We start from the raw sequence: 26,374 nt of genomic DNA, 5'->3' as shown, positions 1-26,374 counted from the left end.
ACAAAATCACCCATTATTTGACAGATCCTGGATGTTCGCAATAATGGATCAATTTTACACACGCAGCGAAAAGATTTTTTATTTCAAAGGAAAGTGCAGCGAAAACAAAGGAAAATTTCCTTTGATTTTGGGATAAATAAAAATTTCTTTGTTTCAAATGCATTTTCGTTTGTTTCAATGAATTTTTCTTTTGAAAAATTTTTGATTCAAAATATTTATACTTTGAAACAAAAAACAGTTTCTTTTGATTCAAAGTTGCTTTCTTTTGCCACAAGGTAATTTAATTTAGATTTGAAAGCATTTATTTATTGAACCATTTTTTATTTATTCCAATTGGAAGCATTATTTTCTGTTTTTCTGAAATTCCTGTTAGGAATTTCGAATAATAAAAAGAAAGGATTCCAAATTTAAAATTTATTTTTATTCACAAATAAACGAAACACTGGGTCACACACTGGTTCACTTTAATCGAATCATCCGGTTTAAATTTTTGTGGACCTGATCGCTGGATTGGAGCGGTGTCACCTCGGTTGAGGCATCCAGGGACTTGGAAAACCATCTATCGGCCGTGGTCCTGTAAAATTTCAAACACTTATTGAAAATCTTCAATATTCATTCTTTAATAAACTTGAACTTACCATACTTCATCCTGAATCCTCCTAACTGAGCTAACTCTGATCCACATTTTCACACGACCAGCCAAACCGATTTTTCGTTTTAAATTCTTCTTACTCAACACGCTCATTTCTAAGTAACCATTTATGTATGAAAAATGACCATTTTTTGCTGTTTGCCACAGAACTGTGATTATGGTTATTTTTTAAGAATAATTTGAGATTTATTTTCAACCATGTCGAAAGAATTGGCGCAGTAACCAGATATGGTTAAAAATAAATAATAAAATGAGAAAACATATTGGGTAGTGTAAAAGAGTTTTCAACGCTCGCCATTTTATTTTGTGTTCGCGTTGTTCGGAGTGGCTGAAAATTGTGTGTTGGAAACAATTGGATATTTGGGATGGAAGAAATACAAAAAACCGATCCGGAGACCCATGCGCTGTTGGAGGGTAAGTCGCCATTCAGTCTTCACGGACGTTCTAATTTATTAAATAGAATTTTGAGATATAGTGGATTAATGTTTGCACTCAATTTCGTTTTGGAAATCGAACATGGTAGTGAGAAATTATACCGATAGAGATCGCAATTGCGCTTTTGCTGGTGCTTCCGGTGGCCAGCCCCCAGCGATTGCAACTAATCTTCAAGAGTCGCTTCCTGGCGATGCTGAGCCGGTTGGCCCAGATCTATTTATATTTTTGTTGTTTGCGCTGGTTCTGTTTCTGCTAGAGGCCATTTGGGAGATGCGCAAATATTCGCACAGCGATCATGGTACCGAGCAGCATCTGAACGTCGGTCTTCAAAACATCCTCCTGCTTTTCCGTGCCCGGCGTAAATTCGACATCTCCAGTTTTGCTAGCTTTTTGTCATCAAGCAAACCCAAAATGCCATTGCTGCTGCCCGCAGCAGCGTGACCCAGAAGAAGCACGAAGAGCCCAACACATCGGACCCTTCTGCCTTTGAAGTTATTGTGGATGATTTGAAGAAAGGCATCAATGAGCCGGAAATTGATTTGGTTCGTGAACGCAAATATAAGGAAGTCCCAATCGTAAAGCCTGAACCGTGAATGCCATCGACTGCATAAACGGGCAACTATAACCAGCAAAGATAAGAGTGATTAAATGATCAATCATTCTCATCTATGTACGTTGTTTATTGTAATTAGGTGATGTTTCTCGAAATTTAATAGCAAAACTTGAATGTTAATATCTTCCGAGTATAGTAAGACACGTTAATTTTTTTGGTGTTTTGTATTTCTATATCTGAAATCGTTAATTAACATTGTTCGGGCTCGGCCGATGGGGGGGTTCGGATTTCGAGGTCTTTCTTCCCGTCTCCAGACGACGGCATCCACCAGCAGCAGAAACTCCAGGTAAGTCACCACAACAGCTGATCGCCCGCTCGGGGGAGTTTTAGTTTGCACTATTGTGTGGTACGTTGTATCGAGTACCACCACGCAATTTGATTGCACTTATGTTGCACCACCGTCAATTAACTGATTTCGGATGAACTTTAGAAGTAAGTCGCTTGGTTGAACTTTAAATACTTGGACTTTAAAGTCCAACCAAGCGACTTACTTCTAAAGTTCATCCGAAATCAGTTAATTGACGGTGGTGCAACATAAGTGCAATCAAATTGCGTGGTGGTACTCGATACAACGTACCACACAATAGTGCAAACTAAAACTCCCCCGAGCGGGCGATCAGCTGTTGTGGTGACTTACCTGGAGTTTCTGCTGCTGGTGGATGCCGTCGTCTGGAGACGGGAAGAAAGACCTCGAAATCCGAACCCCCCCATCGGCCGAGCCCGAACAAACATTGTTAGCAAAAATGTATTTGGATGAAATTTATCTAGAGCTTATGTTGAAACGATTATCAATTGTTGTTAATTTGATGGCGAAAGGACTGTTCGAAAAGACTTTCAGAAAGATAAAATCAATTCAAAGACTAGCTGTTAGATGATCAAAGCTAAAGCTCACAATAAACGAAACACTCCAATTGTTTACTTAACCATTAGCATAATAAATGCTATTTTTTATTTAAATTGTTAAAACTTAGTAAATCTAGTAACCTGTAAAACCTAGAAATGGGTAATAAACTTGAAATTTGAATATAGTGAAATTGATGAAGGAAAGAACCATTGTAAGGTTCTGATCTTATAGCCAAAAATAGTTTTTATTGTGGTCTTTTTTTAATACGCTCTACAGCTTCAACACTTCCACAATATCCTCAAAAAACCTGCCTGTATAAAAAGCCATCAAGAATTTAAATTGTTTTTCAAGATGGGGTTTCAGATTCAGATTTCAGTTGCAAAATTGAAAATGTGTCAAATTATTAGTCCAGGTTCTGATTAATGATCGAAATTTCAGATGAAGATTTCTGAATAAAACTCCAAAAATAACTCATTTATATTGCAGCTTTTGTTTTCGATTGAAATTTAAAAAAAAATCAGATTTCAAATAAAGATGTTTAAAATTAAATGTCAGAAAAACTGCACACGGCCGGCTATCTAATCAATACAGTATTTGTATTTTTTTACATATTTACCACTTTTTACTACACATACTTTGTACGGTTAACTGCAACGATTTTTCAGCACAAAAGACATTCACTCTTATTCTAGTTAACGGTGTATTTACTTCCGATCGAATATAATTTTATATTTTGTATTCACCATATAATCACATCGAACTGTTTTAATAAGTTCGAATGAAAACAAGAAAACGAAATGTAGAAACTTTCATACGAATATCATTCAATCGAAAACGAGAATATGGGTGAATAATACATTAAATTATTGAGTTCAAGACCCCCATCATGATTTCTTCGTGAGGTGACGATAGTCGAGTCACCCGATTCCAGAAGTCGCTTTAGGTGAGAAACGTCTTTTAGAATGAACTTTTTGAGTTGTTATCCTAATCTAGTAGTCAGCTGGGCATGAATCTCTGTCACATCGGCTTCGGGAATGAGGTGACAAGACTCACGTGACTCCAACTCGACTCGACTATCATCACCTCACGCGCGGGGGGGATAGTTTTTTTGTGTAACTCGTGTACCAATTTTGAATTTTCCCAGGTTTAACATCCTGTTGGTTTATTTAGATTAATTATTAAGATTCGATTAAGAGTAATTAAAACTGAATAACATTCATATTTAGGATTCCGGTGCCATATCACAGAATGTAATCAGCTGATTCCAGGCTACGTTGATGAACTCAAGGAACATTTTATTTCACATCATCATTTGAAGACGACCGTTGCAAATTCGCTACCTTTTCGTTGCTCTAAATGTGGAGATATATTTAATTTGTTTACCGTTTTTCGCAAACATATTTTAAAAAAACATCCCCGAATATCAATGTCAGTCAATGATGCGCCACACTCTGAGATTTCTAACGAAGGTGAACTTGAATCTGTTGAACTACATCGTATCGAAAACGAGGCCTTTCACATGGATCCAATGACGAAGGATGAAATATATAACGCTATGTCCGAATACATAACAAGTATGCGATGCGACGTTGGGTTTCCTGAAAATAAAATAAAACAAATAATTAAAAAATCAAGCGAAATAATACAAATGTATAATGTTTATGTTGTCGGATTATTTAAACAATTTTTGGCTTCAAAAGATATTGATCTAAGAGACTCTTCTGTCATATCGTTGATAAACAATTGTGAACTTCAAGGAATCGGCGATCAAGTAAACACCTTCAATGATAATATAGCTTTTCTTGGATCAAAAGCGAAATGTGTTCTGCCGGTACCTCGGGAAATCATTTTAGGTAGAACAAAAATAGTCAAAACCAAAGAGGTAGGCTTACGCGAAAACTTGGATTCACGAAGATTCAGCGCCAGGAGAACGATAAAATCTACGTTTATAAGGAAGGATTCGACGCATTATATTCCGGTAGCAGAAACATTGGGTCTTGTAATGCGGAACGATTCAGCGAGACAGCTTATACACGATGAAAAACAAAGTGAAGATGGGAAAATGCGAAGCTTCAAAGACGGTCTACAATTTAAAAATTATCCATTCCTACAGAGATATCCCGACGCTTTAAGATTGTCTCTGCACGTGGATGATGTCGAGTATCTGAACCCTCTCGGGAGTAGAAGAGGAAACCAAAAAATAACTAATTTCACTATTAAAATTCAAAATTTTCCTCCTTGTTTGAACAGCACTATGGATAATTTATACTTAGTTCTAATGGTTCGCACTAAAATTCTAAAAAAATACGGGTACAAGAAAATTCTTCAGCCTTTCATTGACGATATGATAAAGCTGTCTTCAGATGAAGGTGTCAACATTAAACTTGAAAACACCTTATCATTCACTTTGAGAGCGGTACTTATCAACGTTGTAGGTGATGGTCTTGCCATACATGACATTTTTAATATCATGCCTCCACAGTCAAAATTATTTTGTAGAATGTGCTATATTTCACGAGACTTGTTACTTTCTGGAAACATTGGTGAAGTTGCAAATATCAAAACAATCGAAAGCCTTCAGCTAGATTTAGAAGCAGTCATGACTAAAACAAAACAGCCCAATCAAGTTGGCATTCGTGGCTTTCCAGTTCTTCATTTTATACCTTATTTTAACATAGCTACTAACTATACATTTGATCCCATGCACGATTTATTGGAAGGGGTTGTAAATTTGACTCTTGCATTAGTTTTCGATAAATTGATAAATGAAGATGGCTTAATATCAGATTATACAGTAAATAACACAATACAGTCTTTTGATTATGGATTTACTGAAATTACAGATAAACCGTCGTCCAACATATCTGGCAAACTATTGAAAAAGAAAACAAAACTCAGTCAATCTGCTGCACAGTGTTGGACGCTTCTCCGAGCTTTCCAATTCATGTTTTGGGATGTTGTGCATGGCAAAGATGAAGTAATAAATATTATATCAATGTTATTAAATATAACTTACTGTGCATTTTCACAAACACTAGATGATGCTATGCTTGCTGAAATGGATACAAATATACGTGTATTTCATGCAATGTTTAGAGAATCTTTCCCAAACGTAAATCCGATAAATAAACTACACCATCTATCTCACTACAAAAGGATTGCTCTGGAATCGGGTACAATAGCGAGGCATAGCTGCATGCAATTTGAGGCAAAATTTAAAGAATCAAAGAAACAAAGTAAACTTTGTAACAATTTTTTAAACATAACTTACAGTTTTACCAAAAGGTTGAATTTTAGACAAATTGACCAAATCATAAAGCACGAGTACAGCATACCTAAAGTTGAAATAATTTCATCAAAAATCTGTTTAAAAAACAGTTTAAACTGTGATTTAATGTTAATATTTGATTTACCCGTCAATGTTACAGCCATCAAACATGTGAGAATTAACGGAACATCTTTCAAGCCAGGGTTGATAACCAAATATAAAATTTTGGGCGAATTCCAGTATGGGATAGTACAGTGCATGATTAAACATGAAGATGATATTCTCTTTTTAATCCAGAAAGTAGAAGCTGTACTATGTAAAAAAACATGGAGCTATCTAATTCATCAAATACCATCATCAGTTCGTATTAAGTCTCATCAGTTACTTACGTTGAAAACTTACAATATTTGGCAATATCATAACCAAACAGACAGCAGCGATTACATATGTCTGAAGTATATTGATGACTATTAATCATTCCCGTATTTTACTTGTCGCTCATTAAAATAGTTTAAATTTTTCTTGTTTTTTTGAAACCATTATAATGTATATAATTAATCATTAGTGCTTCTATTCCAAACCCCTAATTAAAACTGTTTATCACTGCAGACAAATGGTTAGTAGAATATTTCCTAATCATTAATAGTTACTTTGTAAATGTCTCAGGTCTCAGGTTTAATGTCCCATGTCTTAAGTCGCAGGTCTCAGGTTTCATGTCTCAGGTCTTAGGTCTCAGGGGCCATGTCTTAAGTCTCAGGTCTCATGTCTCAATTGTCAGGTCTCAAGTCTCAGGTACCAGTTCGCAAGTCTCAGATCTCAGGTCTCATGTCTTAAGTCTCAAGTTTCAGGTCTCAAGTCTCAGGTGTCAGGTCTCAGGTCTAAAGTGTCAAGTTACATGTCTTATATTTTCAAGTTTCAGAGCTGCATAAATTTAAAGGCCTTTTTTTACACGGTTTTCCGCAATTAGCACGGTTTTTTTACACGGTTTTTGGGAATTAACACGGTTTTTTTGCACGGTTTTTTTACGCGGTACGTATATCAGTGCAAAAAAAGACCTAGGTGTATTTATAATTCGCATGATATAATCAGGTGGAAAGTACTGTTTATCCCGGAAATTGTATACTTTACCATCTAATCGGTTAGAGTGTTATCAAACAATAATAATTATTGACCTAATAATAACAGCATGCACCTTTTTTCAAATTTCGGGCTGTTCAAACGATAAACGCATCCAACCACAATTTATTATTGTGCAAGTTTTGATTCTAAATTTCGTTTGAAACGGGTTTTAATTATGCATGGATTCTTACATTTTTAACGAAAAAACTTTTAAGATTGATTGTTTTAATTTTTGCACATCATCTGATAATTTAAACAATTGTAATTTTTCAGCGCAAAAATTCAACAACACTTCGTTGAGGCTAGCAACCGAAGACCGCTTAAAAAATATGGGATTGAAGGAAGGGGGGATTCTCCTTGTACTGGACATAATAGGGAAAACAAAAGCCAAAAATTCAACATGTACAGAACAATTGAATACTGAAAACATCTCCGAAATCCGAATAAAGCTAGAGAAGCATGCACACTTAATTTTTTCTCCTGTGGTCGGGACGATTTCGTCCTGTATTTTCAACAGCTGAAATTACAGGACGATTTCAGGACAACAAAACAGCTCAGGAAAACAACTGTCAAATTCGCCTGAATGTTCGAAAGGGTTTTCCCCTGTGACTTGCAGGAACTTTTGGATTTTCCTGTGAGCTCGAAAGTGTTTCCTTCTGTGATTTGTAGTGAATTCTGCTACCCTTTCCCCTGGTTTGATTTTTTTTCAATAAATTTCTATGCAATGTTTGAAAAATGAAACACAGTTGTTGTTAAAACAAGTTCAGTTTATTTCAAGTAACTTTTTCTTCTTTTGTACATTTCACCTGTTTTACACGTTTCACGATTCTTCACAATCATAACACACACACACACACACACACACACACACACACACACACACACACACACACACACACACACACACACACACACACACACACACACACACACACACACACACACACACACACACACACAATTTTTCTGTAAGTAAAAAAGAAAATATTTCCATTATTTTCATTGCCCAAACGCTGAATGGCAATGAAACTTACCGATGCGCCTTGCGACCCATGGAATTGAAATTCTTGCGCTTCGGGTCCATGTCCAAGTCAGGTATCTAATGGATCGACCAAAGCTCCCAAAACGGGGCGAAAGAATACCGCACCAGCCGTAGAGTTTCTCCAAGCAGTTCTGCGATTCTAAAGGTGGAAAGTTCACCGGATGAAGAGCCGTTCTGAGCAGGCCACAACAAAATTTTCTGTCAACAGTATGAACTCAAACAAAATAAAAACTTCTAATCTTTAACAACACACGTACGGTAACCGCAAAAAGTGACGAGTTTAAACGTTTGGCGGTTTTAATTTTCATGTACATGTGGAAAAGAGAGATAAAAACCTGTCGTTTTTTTCATGCAGGAGAGCAAGAGACAGAAAATTTGACAAGAATTGGATCTCCCGTGATTCAGGAGATCACTGTCTGGCAGTCACGGGGACACGTTAAGTTTCTGTGCTCTCGTAGCAAGTTTGTTTCGTATTTCAGGAGAGATGAAGCGTCCTGAGATTCGGGCGAGTTCCCTTTCGAACTTCGTTTAAATTGAGCAGTTTTCCCGTGACACGGAGATTCATGGTCCCGAGCGAGATAAATGCAATCTTAGTGTGTGCCAAATTCGCCCAACAGGTTCTGTACGCAAAACTGGATAAACAGCTGCCGCTCCTACGCAAAGAGATGTGCGAGATGGTTCGCATCTTGTGTTGGAGGTGGAAAAACCGAGTTATTTCTAAAGAGTGCGTTAAGTATCCAATTTATTATCTTCTCTATATTTAAAGCGGTTAATGATTTGCTTTTCCTTGATTATAACATACCTTTTTTACTTGCAATGATTACAGCTATCCAAAAACTGTCGAACTGGAGGAAATGGCTCGCAAAATTATCCAGGAGTTTCCATATTTGCAGAACTATGCAGAAAACAGCGAAATGGCATTTTTTTCCAGAAATAGTGGCAAAGGGCGTGGTCAGCCGCATTCTGGTATAATCTACAATCATTTTAGAAATTTATGCCATGGAATACCAAAACAACATAAAAAATTTCCTCGTTCATCCAACACAATAACGGTTACAGAAGAAGTTGTCAGTATAGCCATAAACCTTGCAGTGATGGAAGGAATGCCTGAAAATATCACTTATATAAAAGAAGACATGGTGAAGTGTTTGCCATTACTACAAAATTTGATCGTTCGAAAAAAAAAAAACCAAAATCAATTTCGGAAACCTTACCGCACCTTCTCGGATTTGGGGGTGAAATAGTAAGTTAACACTTCTGCATTTGATTTCTTATTAAGTCCTTTTTTTAGTTTGAATTATATTTATAATAAAAACCTTTCCTCAATCACTTAAATTTGTCGTAAGAACAAGATACAATTATTATTTTCGTATTTTAATTGTTTACATTTCTATCTTTCAGATTGTTGACATGTTTTCGATAATGAATCCCTCATACAATAAACACGCAAACCTTAACAGTGTTTGTGCTAAGGGGCTACTGTTCAAGCCGACTAGCTTCGGTCGGGTCAAAGATGGCAAGTATATGTTTAAATTACGAGATTATTCAACTTTTATTGGATCCGTTATTTCAATGTATTTAACAGGTTTAAAATATAATTTATTTCTATTATGATCTTTCATTGATCTGTACTAAACGGAGGACCAAATACTGAAAAGCATTAGAAGTAAGCTGCATAAATAATTGTAATCAACTGATTACATAAACTTGTTTTTTTTTTGTAAGCAGTAGATTCCTGTTATTTACGATGTTTATTTTTATCTGATTTATTTTGTATTAACAATCTGAAGATTAAGAAACCTTAGAGAACATAATATCATAAATATCAATCATAAATATTATTCCACAGGTAATTTAAGAGGAGCTTTACGCATCTGGCTAACCTTGAACTGTCAAGGAATCAACCGTAAAATTTATGATGGCGATATTGAGGAGCAGTTAGCGCAAGCATTCATCACATGGACGGGAGTAAGTTTAAAGTATTTAATGATATTTACTAGACTGATGGTTGATAAAAAAAAATCATTTTGGCATTTTTGTTTTTCAGGAGGATGCAATGGCTACCCTTGAGATGTTGGGAAGGTATGAAGCCATATTCCTTACAACTGGAAAATATCCTCCAGCCCAGATTCTGTGCCAAGCGAAACCATTCGATGTAGGGAATTATACGATATATTTAAATGGCATCACAATTAAGGTAGAAGGTGAATTTGTAAAATCATTAGAAGTTTTTTCAAAGTCGTTTATTGTTTTCGGCGTTAAACCACCGACAATCCTGGCCAAATTCATGGAATTTTTATACATCCATAGTTATGAAATCCAAAAAACTACACACAGAGCCAGCGTAAAACAATTGGCAGAAAGTTTCACAGAAAGTAACAATGAAAAACAAAAATGTTATCGTCTTTAAATTGATTTAAATTCTCTATAACTGCTTTTATATTCATCAAATAGTTCATTTTTTTCTAAACTTCATGGATCAATCGCGTGTACCTTAAAAGAGAAAATGTAATCAAATTTAAGTATAAGTTACATCAACGACCTCATCGAACATCATTCATTAGAAAAAATGTCTCAATCAAAAAACTGCTGGAATTTGTCACTCTGGCCCCTGAAAACGGGCCTCGGTGGTATCGTCACTGCCAAAGGTGAAAAGCCAGACAAATCGGACTGATTTGTATACAGCTGCTCTCAAGACTCGACTTACAATGAACATTCTCGCATCCATATCGTTGACAGCCATCCTTCCGTAGCCCAAGATTTTACTTAAATGCTGATCATCAAAAGCTCTGGTTTGGATCCTACCTTAGCTACCAACTGCAGCTATACGTCGAAGTTTTCTTCTCAACCACAAATGTAATTTTATATTTTACTCGCAAATTTGTATGACTTTTCAAACATTTAATTATATATTTAAAACTGTTCTCTTTTCTCTCCGCAGAAAACACAGACGCAGAAAACGCAGACCAACTTGGAGAAGTACAATAAAACGAAATGTGCCAAATATTGGCCGGAGAATATTAACGACTCGACACAGTATGGAGAGCTGGGCAATGCTTTTACTTCCGATAGCTACTATGCCGATTATATAGTGCGAAATTTGAAGGTACGTAGTCTTGGTTTTGTGAAATACGCTCGTCTCATAATGGCTTAATTTCAGGTGACAAAACGATCTATCAACTCAGCTGGCGAAGATGTAGAAGACAATCGATACATCTCTTAGTTCCACTATCTGACCTGGAAGGATTTTATGGCAACGGAAGACCCACAAGGAATCACCAAATTCACCAAACGCATCAATTCAGAATACTCATTGCAGCGTGGCCCGATATTGGTTCATTGCAGTGCTGGTGCTGGTCGAACCGGTATTTTCGTGGCCCTCGATACACTTTCACAGCAATTGAACGAGGAAGGTCAGGTTTCCATCTTCAACACAATTTGTGATATGCGATATCAAAGAAATTTTCTCGTTCAGTCACTGGTAAGATTAGCTGTTTTTGTTGCAAACCTTTTAGGGTTCCAATAACTATTTTTTTTTTTCAGAAACAATACATATTTTTATATCGAGCCCTTACTGAGTTAGCATATTTTGGGGATACTGAAATTGACAAAATATCATTAGCTGCAACCGTGGAAAGTCTGAAACAGCCATCATCGGATAACTCCGATATTACTAAATTAGAAGCACAATTCCAGGTAAACAAAAAGAATATAAAGTTCCCTTCTTTCAAAAACATATTCAAACGGCTAACATTTTCATTCTAGCGACTGAAGTCCTTCCAAGACGACTCCCGACGTACAATTGCGATGGGTGGTAGCGAGGAGAACAAGGCCAAGAATCGATCGGATGCGTGTGTTCCCTACGACAAAAATCGAGTCATCCTGGCTCCGAAACCGGGTCACGACAACTGCACTTACATGAGATCCTCGCATCAATATCGTGGACAACAATTCGACCGTATCCAAATCGGAGCCAAAGTAGCAGTGCTGGAATTTATCACATCCTTGAATGCCCCGTTTAAGCTTTACCTGAAGAGGATCACAGACGGCGGTATCGTCACTGCCGAGGTAAAAAGTCAAAAAAAAAATGTAGGAGTGAATGAATTTTTAGTAATAAACACTTCTAATTACTGTATTGAAGGGCTGTGTAGGGTTTAAATGAGTTTAGTAGTATGCTGTAGTAATATTAATTATGTTTTATATGCTTTATACGTTCGTATACTTGAACGATCATTTTTCTACGTATTTTTCAGAGTCACCTACCTATGTGACTTATTATCAAAAGGAAGCAGAAAATTAATAAATAAATACAAAGATGTGAAAACACAAATTGTTTCAATTTATTTTTTTTTTTACTTCGAAAACACTCGAATCTATACTTTTTCTACGTAACATTCTCCCTCATTTGCCATTATGAATTAAAAACAACCATTTTTCAACTTCTCCTCCAGAATCCCATTCGGTTGAAAAACAACCATATTTTAACTTCTCCCCTAGAAGTCATTTTATGACTTCTCATGGAGAACTCATAAAATGACATTTCCCGGGAAAAGGTCAAAAATGGTTATTTTTGATTCGTAAATGGTTTAATTATTTCTAGCGTGAATGCAAAAAATCTTCTAAGTTTGAAGTTTTTATTTTAAGGAATTATTCCTGTCGTTTTTGGAAGAATGAAGTAGAGTGGTTTCCGTTTTTTTAATATGAGATATATTAAAAAATTCCTGCAATGATTTGGTTTTACAATTTGCTGTGTTAACATTTCCATTTTTTACTTACGTTTACTGTTTTTCTCTATTCTAGGTACTATATTTTCGATTCTTCTAAACGTTGTACGCGGCTTATCGTGATGCGTTCCTAAACAATATTTCGGTTATAATTCAGTTTGTTTACTAATTCATGGGTAACCTCACTTGTATGACGGGTAAGTATGTAAATAAGCTTCAATAACACGGCGACGCTTTTGACGCCTTTCTGGTTCTTCTGAACGCTGTTTGCGTTTAGACGATTTACTCAGTGGATGCCTGATGTAAAATTATTGAAAGTAATGATTTATGTTCGACAATTTCATTTGATCATCGTAGTGAACTTACTAAACACGAGGGTCGTTTGGAACCCGTTGTGGTCGTATCACAATGGTGCTTATGCTGATCACTTTCCTATTTAATTGATTTAAGTTATTTAATATTGTTTCTTTCTTCTTTTTTCAGATGTGGTTACCTTTATCGAGGCGTGCTCAAATTAGTTATCAGAAACTGGCTCTAATTTTAGTATTACAATATTTCACAAACTGCTCAATAAATCTGGCGCAATATCTTATAATTCTGCTTCTTCTTCTTGATTGTTCTTATTATTGTCATTGAAGTTGAAATCCGAAGTTTTCGCGCTGGTGATCGGCAACCTTGCCAACTAGCGACGTTGTGAAATATCATTACTGGCAACGCTTTTGTAAATTAATAACCAGCGTGCCTATACAGCTACGGGTGGTTGCATATTGGCCCTTATTCTGCGCCGCGAGTGACGTGAGGATAGTCGAGTCACCCAAGTCACTCTATTCCGGTAGTCGGTTTAGGTGAGGAACGTCACTTCGGATGAACTTTGTGAGTTCTTACCCTATTCTCGTAGTCACCGTGGGTGAGTATCGTCGCATTCGGGTGACGATTTTAGGTGACAATTGTCGGTACCTTTTCAGGTGGCGACGAGATAGAAATGAAATGAAAAAACACGAAAATTACTGTAAAGCGGGTTATTAATTCCTGAAATTCAATCATATTTTTTAACTAGCATGTTTTAATGCTTAAAATCATCAATAAACTAGTAAACACGACGAGAATTTAATGAGCAAAAAAGTATCGTCACCATCTATCGTTCAGTTAAGCGATTGTCGAACTTCAAGTAGAAGTAAATTAAAAAAAAGTTTCTTATACAATTTTTAAAGTTGTTCTTCTTTAATTTTCAAATGTATTAGAATATTAATGCCAATAATCAATAAATTAGTAAACACGACGAGAATTTGATGAGCAAAAAAGTATCAGGTCACCATCTATCGTCCAGTTAAGCGATTGTTGAACTTCAAGTAGTAGTAAATTAATAAAAAAAATAGTTTCTGATACAATTTTTAAAGTTGTTCTTCTTTAATTTTCAAATGTAGAAGAATAGTAAAAACTTGACAAATATGTAGTTATAGCTTTTATTCTGATTTTTTTTTAAATTACAATGTAGAATGTTATTTATCCTTTGGCAGCAAATTATTGAATTATTAGTAGCTTGTGGGAAAGTGCACGTTTGTTCGTGAAGTGCTCATTCTTCTACCATCTCTGTAAAGTACATCGTCTTAAAAAAAACTATCATAGACTATCAGCTTAAAAAAAACTTTTAAATAATCTTTGAGACTTCGCGGAGATATTTTGAAATTCGGAAATGCCAAAGAATCAGTTGCGGCAGAACTTTTATGCATATTAGGAACTGCATCGGGTATAGACTCGGGCAGTAGAGGCTTCGGCCAAATTTTTGTCAGTCACCGATGGAGGTTCGGTAAGAATTTCCTGTTCCTCTTCCGGATGCTTGTCGATAAACTTCAACTGGTTCGCAATTTTGACCTTGCCCGGCTGGTTTTCGTTCTTGTGTCGTGGCCTGTTCTGATTAGGGAAATTTCGATTGGTTGGTCGGTCGTTTGGGAGTGGAAAGGAAGTAAGCCGCACTCTTCGGAGATACCTTCCAAAATGTTCTTCCTGATTCGGCCTTCATGTTAACCTCTAAAAAAAATAACAATAAAACCATTAGTAGAGAATTGGTACGCGACAATCAACTATCTAACCAAAAACAATTGTCCGCACCCAACGACCAAACGGTTTGAACAGTTTAATTGAAGTGTCATTTGTATCTTTCCATAACCAGTTGATGTGCTCGACAAACCGTATGGATGTCATCGGCTGCATTGAATTGCGAAACCACATCCGAGCCAACACCTAATAACAATTTGATCGAAACCTTACAGTTATTTCAAACTGAAATTTTCAGGTCGTAAAATTAAACACCATAATCGCCACAAACCTGCAATGTTTTCTTTTAATTTATTTTAATTTTTTGAAACTAATCTGAAATTTTTGTATCACTTACAATTTTTGACGTCGATTCTTGTGTTGGTGTTTTACAGCAGGTTCCCGGCTCAGATTTAATCCTCGGATTGTCCGCTTGGGTCGCGTAACCTGCCCATTTTCCTTATTGAATGATTTGCTGACACCATACAAACCGATTACGACGTTTTTCGAACCGGAAATCGAATCCGTTGTTAAGAAATTTAATCCCGAAAATCCGAACCGCGAGCGAAATCAAAACAACATCAGCGCAATGACGACCATTTTGACAGATGTGTTCATTCAGTCACTCACCTGAATGAGATACTGTCACTTTACCCACATCTACTCCGGGAATAAGGTGACAAAAGTCACGGTGACTCCGAGGTGAGGTGACAATCATCACGTCACGCGCGGCGCAGAATAAGGCTGAATAAAACCATTAGTAGAGAATTGGTACGCGACAATCAACTATCTTACCAAAAACAATTGTCCGCACCCAACGACCAAACGGTTTGAACAGTTTAATTGAAGTGTCATTTGTATCTTTCCATAACCAGTTGATGTGCTCGACAAACCGTATGGATGTCATCGGCTGCATTGAATTGCGAAACCACATCCGAGCCAACACCTAATAACAATTTGATCGAAACCTTACAGTTATTTCAAACTGAAATTTTCAGGTCGTAAAATTAAACACCATAATCGCCACAAACCTGCAATGTTTTCTTTTAATTTATTTTAATTTTTTGAAACTAATCTGAAATTTTTGTATCACTTACAATTTTTGACGTCGATTCTTGTGTTGGTGTTTTACAGCAGGTTCCCGGCTCAGATTTAATCCTCGGATTGTCCGCTTGGGTCGCGTAACCTGCCCATTTTCCTTATTGAATGATTTGCTGACACCATACAAACCGATTACGACGTTTTTCGAACCGGAAATCGAATCCGTTGTTAAGAAATTTAATCCCGAAAATCCGAACCGCGAGCGAAATCAAAACAACATCAGCGCAATGACGACCATTTTGACAGATGTGTTCATTCAGTCACTCACCTGAATGAGATACTGTCACTTTACCCACATCTACTCCGGGAATAAGGTGACAAAAGTCACGGTGACTCCGAGGTGAGGTGACAATCATCACGTCACGCGCGGCGCAGAATAAGGCTGATTGAGCAACAGTAGGCAAGGAGTACCAAAAGTTTCTTATTGGTGGGGGGTGGAGACGGAGCGCTTTTTGACAGCGAATTGTTCGCCTACCATGCCTATGATTACGATTGCCTGTCACAAGATGGACGATTCCGTGTATTCACGCAGAGTAAACTTGAATTTTGGAACGAATTAAATCTGACTTTGATTCAAAACATTCATTTTTTTGAATCCAGCTCCTGTTTTCTTTGAATCAATGAATTATATAGTTTTGATTGAAAAGAATAATTTTTGAAAGAAAGAATAAATTTTTTGAATTGAATAACTTTGGACTTTGATTTCAAACAAATTCTTTGATTCAAAAGAAATTTCTTGAATTGCATATTTCTTTAGAAACAAAATAAATTTTCTTTCAACCGAAGAAAAATGTTTTAAACTGAAAAGAATAATTTTTTGAAAAAAAAACTTCAAACTTAGAAGATATTTTGCATTGACTTGCAAGAAGAACAGAAAACCGAAAAATCGAATAAAGTTCGGCCGCTCGTTTTAAAAATCAAACCAGTGAATCGGAGTAAGCTATAAATAAGGAGGATTCAGGATGCAAAATGGTAAGTGTAAGTTAATAAATACTGAATATTTAAGTGAATTCAAGATTTTCTATAACGCTTGTATAGTTACAGAACCACGGCCGACGGATAGATTTCCAAGTCTCTCGAACATGGAGAAAGCTGCGCAAAGTAACACCTCCCCAAATCCCGCGGTCGTATTTTTTCGGCCCAATCTTCAACGGCAATCACCAGTCGGACAAGCCAGCAGCTGGAGTGGCTTTCGGAAGTTTATTGACCGGCCTACGGAGAATGCGAAACTTTGTCAACGATATCAAGGACCCTACTCGGTTATAGTGAACCAGTGTTTTATGTGTTTGTGAATAAAAAAGAATTTAAGAACTAAAATTGTATCTTTTTATTATTCAAACTCCTAATAGGAACTTCGAAACAACAGGGTAAAAATCTTCCAATTGGAATAAAAGGAAAATGGTTCAATGAATAAATGCTTTTAAATCTATATCTAAATTACCTTTGAGCAAAGATAATAACTTTAAATCAAATGAAACTGGTTTTTGTATCAAAGCATTAATATTTTGAATCTAAGATTTTTCAAAAGAAAAAATCTTTGAAACAGAGGAAAATGCATTTGATCCAATGGATTTTTTATTTATACCAAAACCAAAGGAAAAAATTCTTTGTTTTTGCGGCACTTTCCTTTGAAATAAAAAATCTTTGGTATAAGAACACACCCGAAGTTGTACACGTCCTGATAATAACTTGTCGCCAGTGAGTGTCGCCAGTAAATGTCGCCAGCGCTCATTGACGATAACTCCGGTTTGGGGATTCAGCGACAATACTAAAAAAAAATATCTCTCCGAACTATTTCCTTACAAGATCAGGGTCTTTTCGCATGAGCCTTTTGCTATTTTGTATCAGATCTAAAGTCCCATGCCTGATGCACGGAAAAAAAATCTAAAAATTATTTTGATGGAGGCGCGCCGTGACAATTCCTTTGCATGGAAAACATTTTTCTTTGGTTGAAAGAAAATTTACTTTGTTTCCAAATAAATATGCAATTGAACAAATGTCTTTTGAATCAAAGAATTTGTTTAAAATCTAATTACAAAATTATTCGATTCAAAAAATTAATTCTTTATTTCAAAAATTATATTTATTTGAAACAAAGCCATAATTCTTTGATTCAAAGAAAACAGGAGATTGAATCGAAAAAATGATTTTTTTGAATCCAAGTCAGTTTTGTTTTGTTTCAAAATCCAAGTTTTCTCTGCGTGCAATTTTTCAAGTGTTCCCCCAAATGAGTGTGTGTTGCCAAGCCTGGATAAATCTATATATTTTTCTCCGCGTAGTGAAATATTTCCGTTGAAACAATCTTTCTTTTTTCTCATGGCTTGAATGGAAGCCCCTTTTTTCTTCCTTCAGTTGAGAGAGGAATGGCGTTCATCCGATGGATCATGTGGTGGAATGCTGCTATCTTATGCTGAAAAGATTGGTTGGAGATACTCGGTATTACCCTCATTTGTCGGCTTTCTATAGATTTCGAATTGGAATAGACCTTCATCTCTTTTTACCAGAACATCCAGGAAAGGTAATTTCCTGCCTTCTTCTATTTCGCAAGTGAATTTGATATTCTTATGCAAACCGTTTATGGATGTTAGAAGTTCTCAAAAAAAAATCTTTGTCCAACTACACAAAAAATGTCATCGACGTATCTTTACCATTTTTCGGGTAATAAATCTTGATTTTCAAGAGTCTCTTCAGCAAGTCTTCAGCAAAAATGCTCATCAAACCAGGTGCTTTAGTAATCTTAAATTAAATGTTAGGGTATGTCATTTTCGCATGATTTAAACATGATAACTTTTTCCAGTGGACAGATAGAGCCAAACTGTCTTCTACAAAGTTGTAGTCAAAAGTTTTTGAGGCAACTTTACCGAAGATACTACATGCATATGACTTTTCGTAAGCGAGTTATGTTTTTTTTATATTAAAATGTTAAACTCAGACAATAACAAAACGATGAAAATTTGACTTTTGCACGAGAAATGGGGATGTTATCATTCACAGGGTCTTCAAACGTGTGAATTCGTATTGAAAATCAACAAACTTTGGATTTTTTTTTCTTGAGTTTAAAAAATTACCTATCTCCCATAATTTTACAATCAAATTTGGTTTGTTCCTAGACCTCAAAAAAGCCTTTGACACGCTTGATCATAATGTTCTCCTTGATAAACTAGAACGCTATGGAATCCGGGGCATTGCTGATGATCTCATCCGTAGCTACTTAATCGGTAGAAAACAATTTGTCTCTATTGAAGATGCGTTTAGTTCCTCAGAGATCCTTGAAGTTGGTGTTCCTCAAGGTAGCAACATCGGACCTCTTTTATTTCTACTATACATAAACGACATAAGCAAACTTCCACTTCATGGTTTACCACGTCTTTTTGCGGACGATACGGCTCTCTTTTACCCGGAAAAATGTCCACACACCATTATCAAAAATATGGAGGAAGATTTAGTGATCTTACAGCAATATTTTTCTGCTAACTTACTTACCCTCAATCTCACGAAAACAAAATACATGATTTTTCGTTCATCACGATCACGATTCGTGTTGTTAATTTACCAGCTTTTTACCTCGACTATAAGAACGCCAATTTCGATGACATTTCTCGCATCTTGGCCACCATCGACTGGGCATCGGAGCTCGATTTATCGGATCCTAACTCTGCTGCAGAAACCTTCTCGCATATCCTGAACTATATAATTGATCGTCATGTGCCTAAACGTACTATCAGAGAAAATCTACGAACTCCCTGGGTTACGACTGAATTGCGACGACTGAAAACGGAAAAAAGATGTGCGCTTCGAAATTATAACGAACAAAAATCTCCTTACACCAAGTATATATATCGGAAGCTTAATTCGGCTTATAAAAAAGCCAGCAAACGTTGTTACCAGAACTACCTTCGCCGAGTACAACGTAACCTCAAATCCTGCCCAAAATCATTTTGGAAACACGTGAATAGTCAGCGGAAAGAACCTGGTATTCCTACTCACATGTTTCTGGATGACATTACGGCGAACTCTGATCGTGAAATTTGCGATCTTTTTGCCCGGAAATTTTCAAATATTTTCACTACAGCTTCCACATCCCCAGAGCATTTGGCTAATGCTATCAGGAACATTTCGCCACTGGGCTTTTCATTGAACGGTATTGAAATCGAGGATGCAATCATCTCAAAGGCAGCGTCGAAGCTCAAGAATTCCTTTTCTACGGGTCCGGACGGGATACCAGCTTCGTTTCTAAAAAGTTTCATGCCTGTTTTGTTGACTCCTATTCGTCTTATTTTTAAAGCTTCGCTTGACAGAGCTACCTTTCCGCTACTGTGGAAAGAAGTTTATATGTTCCCGGTCCACAAAAAAGGTGATAGACGAGATGTCAACAACTACCGTGGAATCTCAGCCTTATGTTCGATAGCCAAACTATTCGAATTGGTGGTCCTGGATCCCATCTGCTCGTTTTGTAAGAATTACATTTCTAATGACCAGCACGGATTCATGCCTAAACGCTCTACGACAAGCAACTTGTTAATGTTCACTTCTTTTGTGCATGAAAGCTTTGCTGCAAAATCTCAAACTGATGCCATATACACCGATCTATCAGCTGCATTCGACAAAGTGAACCACGAAATTGCCATAGGGAAACTTGGACGCCTGGGGTTCGGTGGTACATTACTTGGCTGGTTTCGCAGTTATTTGACTGGGCGCAAACTGACTGTTCGGACTGGTGATACCTTTTCCAAGCAGTTTTCTGCCTCCTCCGGTGTGCCACAAGGAAGCCATTTAGGACCGATTATTTTCCTAATGTATTTTAACGACGTGCTTTCACTCCTTGACAGCCCAAAACTTTGCTATGCTGATGACCTCAAACTGTTTTACACCGTAAACGACTACGACGATATTAATTTTCTGCAAAATCAGTTCAACCTCTTCGCTCATTGGTGCGACATCAATTGCTTGCCATTGACTCGTAACAAATGCGCAGTTATCAGTTTTTCTCGTAAGCGGCAGCCTTTGATTGCGGAATACTTTCTTGGAGAACAGCCCATCGCACGCGTAGACCATATTAACGATCTGGGCGTCATCCTCGATAAGCGACTGGAATTCAAGACACATACAAACTACGTAGTCAACAAAGCATCCAGAAGTCTTGGTTACATTTTTAGAGTAGCGAAGGACTTCAAGGACGTGTATTGCCTGAAAAGCCTATACTGCAGCATTGTTCGTTCCATTCTTGAATACGCATCTGCCGTCTGGTGCCCCTACTACCAGAACGGCGCTGAACGTCTCGAGGCTATCCAGCGGCGCTTTTTACGATACGCCCTTAGGGCATCCGCAGCAATCGCGAGCAAAGTGAAAATGCTCACGAGTTTGATCACTTTCATACCGCACCAGGGGTTAGTATGAAGGTGAGCAAAATAGGGCCGTTGCCGTCGGGACCGACAAAATCACCAAATTTGCTCACTAGAAAGGGGCGAACGCAAACATGCACTGAAAAAATTCTACCGTTTAATGCTGAGTTAACAAATTACGTTCAGCGTGTAAAGTTTGTTTACATTCAGTTTGTCACGGCTGATTTTAATTTTTAATCGTCACCAGACCCAACAGACGGACCATTAAAGGCAACAATGCTACGCTACCGATCGAGCTGGACCCGCCCAGGCTTCCCCCACTTCCGAGCGGTGCCTCAGTCGAGAACGACAACAGCAGCAGCAGCTCATCGTCGAGTGAAAAATTCCCCATCATCTCAACAGCACGACCACTCAGGCATTGGTTAAGGTTCCGCCAGCTCACAGTGCTCCGGTGCACTCCGGAGTCAGTCACATCGGGCAAAAAAAGGAGCTGGGTAAGAATGCTTCTTGTGTATTTTCAACTGAGAATGACGACACTTGTTTTCCAGGAAACGTTCGGTGACCAAACGTACTGTTTCCGGAAGCGGTGATGTTTTGAGGATAGAAGTCGAAAATAATTCCACCGACTCAGCTGGCACGGTTTCATTCATGGGAGTCAGCCTTCAAGCTTTATCCATCCGATCCAGCAAATTACGAATGGAGGGTGAAGATTATCACAGCACCGAATTGCAGGGCGTCATTTTGCCTCACGTGCTTCCCTATCTATGTGAATTATTACGAAGGACAACTTCAGTACAACACTAGCTTCCATGATATTCTGGAAACAGGATCCCGTCAAGAACCTGGAACAAATAGTCTAAAACAAAGATTCCGAAGGTTATACTTAAAGTTAGGAAAAAAAAATTGAATTATATTGCCTAAATGGCTAAATGTTGTGTCCATTTCAACAAACACGATGCTTTAAAATAAATAATATGATAACACGATTTTTTTCTTTTATTCTGTTCGACCGAATGACCATATAATGAATCGGCTGGCTGCAAACACGACTAGGAGGATGTATGGAACGAATTATTGTTGTTTACAATTGAAGTTTATTTATTTAAGTTGCTGAAACTGTGGCCGGGTGTTTCCATCAGCAGTATCTTCAGCATAGATAGGTTTGAACCGGGCAATGACAACATGTTCCTCCATCTCGCTGCACCAGGGTAAAAGGTTTCGAAGCCGAAGTCCTGGGACCAGCGGCGGAAAACCTCCTGCTTAATGGTGGAAATCCACGCAGCAGCTGGCATATTTCGCGCAGGTTTCGCTGACTTTTGGATAATCCCGGCAGCTGCTGCCCGGAAGTTCTTGCTGCACCCGCCACGGGTTCCGATTGCTGGTCGCTCGAAGCTGCTTGGCTCTGCTGCTGCTGTACGGCATGTTTAACTAGGATGTCGACTTTGACGTCACTTTATACAGATAGCAGCTAACCCGTCGAAGAACCGCCAACAACTCAGGCCCTTTTAAGGCCCACCATTAATCGAAATTTAAACAAAACAACTCACGACATCGAAAATTTATTCGGTCCGTATTAATTTAAGTTTTTTGCAAAAGTTTTCTCAGTGCTATGCTAAATTTAAAAATAATAAATGCTGCCGCCCGGTGCGCAAAAGAGTGTGTATCCTAAAACCGGTCCGCTGAAATGAGCAAATCCGGGCCGCGTTTACTCCCGTATTGGTGCGTTTGCTCTTAGGCATCTGAACTGGCAAGACCCTTCCCGCTTACCAAGCTACGAAAATCGATGCCGCCTTATAGACATTGACACTCTTCAAGCCCGTAGACATGCAACCCGTGCATCTTTCGTTGCTGATATCTTGACATCGCGAATCGACTGTCCCACTTTACTGGAAGCTATTCCACTAAGTGTGCGACCCCGTGGTCTTAGGAATCAGGATCTTCAATTGTATGTTCCCATTCGAATGAACAATTATGGAGCAAACAGCGCCCTCATCGGTGCAATGAAATCGTTCAACCGCTTTTCCGAGCATTTTGACTTCGACGTTTCGAGGGATGTTTTCCGAAGAAAAGTTCTAAGTGCGCTGAGGGGCCCGTAGCTAGACCTAAGTGTTTTGTTTTAATTTAATTTTAATTTTAAGTCATCATTTGGATCTATATGTGATCTGTTGATCAGAAATAAATAAATAAATAAATAAATAAATCACGAAAAGACATTCAACCGCACAGGGATCCAAATTATTTAAACGATGTTGTTGAAAAAGTTGTTTATTTTAAATATCTTGGAATCCTTCTAGACTCAGGCATGTCAAACTGGGGGTTTGCGGGCCGCATGCGGCCCGCGGCCTTGGTCAATGCGGCCCGCGTAGCCCCATCTTAAATTATCACAAAAAACACCAATGATTTTTATGTAAAATATTACTGCAAATAACTAAAGTTGAATGTAACGTTTTCAACTTAATGCAAATGTTTTTTGATGTTCAAATTTCCTCTAAGAAAAACACGCGTCACATTGTTGCTCTGAACCACAGTTTGAGGTGATTCCCGCTTCCGTGTAAGATTGTGTGCTGCCATTCATAGCGCAAACAACATATATATCTTCCAAGTATTTTAGTTCTGTTATTTTTGTTTTAACGAAGGAACAACAGACATATTGTGATATTTTTTTAAATTGAAGATGTACGTAAGCGTGGACAACAACATTATTTATTGTAAAAAAGCACATCCTAAATAATCAAAAAAATTTCGTGATTAAATTTGTAGCTCTGAATTATTTTATTTCAGCGACCACTTGTCTAACGTTCCGTTAATTTTGCGGTAAGTGTGTTGGTTGCACCGGAATTGAACAAAAACATATCCCACCGCTGGAGTCTTCTTTTTGTATCAAACCTATCCGAATACGTGAGCCTATAAACAGCATACATTTTCAATAACACTAGTTAACAATATTTTTTATTGGTAAATTGAGAGTCATTTTCAATACCATATCGGTCACTGAATTAAAAAAAAAATCCAAAAAATCTGATTAGAGCACTTTTTGAAATACTGGAAAATGAATAAAATAATTTTGTTTTTTTTTTAAATATCTTCAGCTACTGTTCATAAAATTATCTTTTTCTATAATCTGATCAATAAACTGCTCTTCGCAGATATTTTTTTGACTTCTATTCGGATTCAGAGGTCGATTTTAAATTTTAAACTTGACGTCAATAAATAAAGTTCAAGTTTGTAAACTGATCCCATCATATGAGACCCTCAGAGCCAAAGGGGTAAACTGCACAAAAGCTACTTTCGAGATAGCACGCTTCAAAGTTTCTTTGTTGTCCGTTCAAAAAAGTATGAAGATAAAATTATAAAAAATGATGCAAAACTGCGAAAATAAGGGTGACCAATAGCAATTTCAAATTTGCTCATTTTCAATGTATGCGCAAGAGGCATTATGCGCAATGCAATTAAAGTTCCAAAATGTGCTAAAACCAGTTTCAGAAACTATAATTTTTATCCGTTCCCGTGGCTTGAATCATCGCCAATTTTCGACATTTTTGGAAAACATTGGACATGAATTCGATTGTGTTCCTTACTACACAGAAGTACGCTGGCTTTCCTGCCACAAAATAATTAAAAGAATTGTTTTGCTACGAGACGAAATAATATTATTTTTTGGGAATTAAAGGTGAACCTGTTGAACATTTTCAAGCAGACGGCTTCAGGATTTGGCATTTGCCATTGATCTCACTGGCCACCTGCAAGATTTGAACTTAAAACTTCAAGGAAAAGAAAAAAATATCATAACTGATTGTGATGATGTAAAAAACTTTCAAGCGAAGTTACGGTTATGGATAAACAAAATTTCCAAAGAAAACCTTGTGCACTTCTCTACGTGTCAAGGACTGAAAAGATCAAATGAGGCTGCATCATTTGGAAAATACGTACTTCACCTAGAATCGTTACTAAATGCATTCAAAAGCCGTTTTCTTGACTTAATTCATACGAGCAAGAATTTTCGTTTTTAGTATCTCCGATTTCGTTTGCTCCTAAAAATGCTGCTGATAATTTGCAACTAGAGTTGATAGAGCTGCAGTGCGACTCTTTATTAAAAGCGAAATACATTGAAGTGGCTGTACCAAAATTTTACAGCTATTTGCCTGAACGCTACGTTGAGTTGCGGAAATTTGTTGCCAGAATTCTTGCTATGTTTGCAATTACCTACTTATATGAGCAGTTTTTTATTCCATAATGAAAGCTACAAAAACTACTCATCGTTCGAGATTATCTGATACAAATTTTCACAATAATGAAAGTGTCAGTGACAAATAAACTTCAACCTGATATTATATTAAACAAGTATCTCAGAAAATATAAGAATTACTGAAAGCTTTGATAAAAATTTAACGCAAAATTTCATTCCAAGTTAACTTATAACTATATTCCATTGTATTGTATCTAATCTCCGCGAAACTAATAGGTTTGTTATGTTTTATAACTGGTTTTGGCTGCGGCCCTTTATGTCATAGAAAATTTTAAATGCGGCCCGCACACCTAAACGAGTTTGACATGCCTGTTCTAGACGAAAAAATAACCTGGCACCATCACATTGTTAATCTGAAAAAAAATATCATCTTTCAGTGGAATTATATGCACACAAAACTTTCGGGGCTCCACTTAGCAAAAATTCGCTGTTACTTTCCGTTAGCAAAAAATTTTTTTTACTGTTCAGTTAGCAAAAAGCAAAATTTACTTAATTTTAGTAATAACAAAGTTAATCTTGCTTGATTTTAGTAAAAGTAAGGTTTTCTAGCCGCTTTGTTTACAGACAGCAGCCGCCGCCAGTTGGGAGAAAAACAACAAACCGAAGTGGTACATCGCGGTTCCGATAATTTGATGCTTGCGGTTCGTTTGGTGGGTAGTTCAACGACAAAATGGTTGACAAATAGACACCGGATGCGTACAGGTAAGGACCGATCTTGAAGTGAACAGATTTTACGATTTTTAAATTCCAAATTGTTTGTTTTTCCTACCAGGTTGCAACTGCCGGCAAACAACGTTTATTTTTGCATCAGTCCGGAAATAGAGAGGGACCACAACTGGCATGTCAACGCGCTGCATCCGGCACAACCCAGTTGCAATCGTTGATGGGGGTCGGCCATTGGCATTTTGCTCGCCGGAAGGTGCGTTCCCAGGATCGGAACTAATTACTTCCAAT

The 26,374-nt window shown here is 37.3% G+C and overlaps 1 protein-coding gene and 1 pseudogene across 10 annotated transcripts; both read left to right on the top strand.

Annotated features, from left to right (window-relative positions):
- The first annotated feature begins 985 nt into the window (after positions 1–985).
- LOC129757851 (tyrosine-protein phosphatase 69D-like) lies at positions 986–12,161 on the top strand. 10 transcript variants are annotated; one of them, XM_055755200.1, is made up of 8 exons: positions 7,894–8,697; positions 8,800–9,216; positions 9,375–9,489; positions 9,823–9,941; positions 10,021–10,170; positions 10,713–10,829; positions 10,915–11,079; positions 11,134–11,454. In XM_055755200.1, exons 3-8 carry the CDS (start codon positions 9,384–9,386, stop codon positions 11,194–11,196), a joined length of 720 nt encoding a protein of 239 aa, XP_055611175.1. In that variant the 5' UTR covers positions 7,894–8,697; positions 8,800–9,216; positions 9,375–9,383; the 3' UTR covers positions 11,197–11,454. The 10 variants fall into 10 exon arrangements, with proteins under 10 accessions (XP_055611170.1, XP_055611175.1, XP_055611174.1 ...); XM_055755199.1 differs by having other exon boundaries at positions 7,894–9,216; XM_055755194.1 differs by lacking the exons at positions 7,894–8,697; positions 8,800–9,216; positions 9,375–9,489 and adding exons at positions 11,517–11,669; positions 11,739–12,161 and having other exon boundaries at positions 9,822–9,941.
- LOC129752770 (uncharacterized) lies at positions 1,018–1,775 on the top strand (annotated as a pseudogene).
- Positions 12,162–26,374: the final 14,213 nt, after the last annotated feature.

Source organism: Uranotaenia lowii, chromosome 3, assembly GCF_029784155.1.
Source record: "Uranotaenia lowii strain MFRU-FL chromosome 3, ASM2978415v1, whole genome shotgun sequence".
NCBI classification, from domain to species: Eukaryota; Metazoa; Arthropoda; class Insecta; order Diptera; family Culicidae; genus Uranotaenia; species Uranotaenia lowii.
Note: the sequence above shows the minus strand (reverse complement) of the source record. Positions and strands in the feature narration are given on the sequence as shown.

Bases quoted from the DNA above. Each gene is read 5' to 3' on its own strand.
- LOC129757851 (XM_055755195.1), top strand. From the start codon at position 11,224: ATGGCAACGGAAGACCCACAAGGAATCACCAAATTCACCAAACGCATC. The intron at 11,455-11,516 runs GTAAGATTAGCT...TTTTTTTTTCAG, and splicing joins ATTTTCTCGTTCAGTCACTG to AAACAATACATATTTTTATA. The intron at 11,670-11,738 runs GTAAACAAAAAG...TTTTCATTCTAG, and splicing joins AATTAGAAGCACAATTCCAG to CGACTGAAGTCCTTCCAAGA.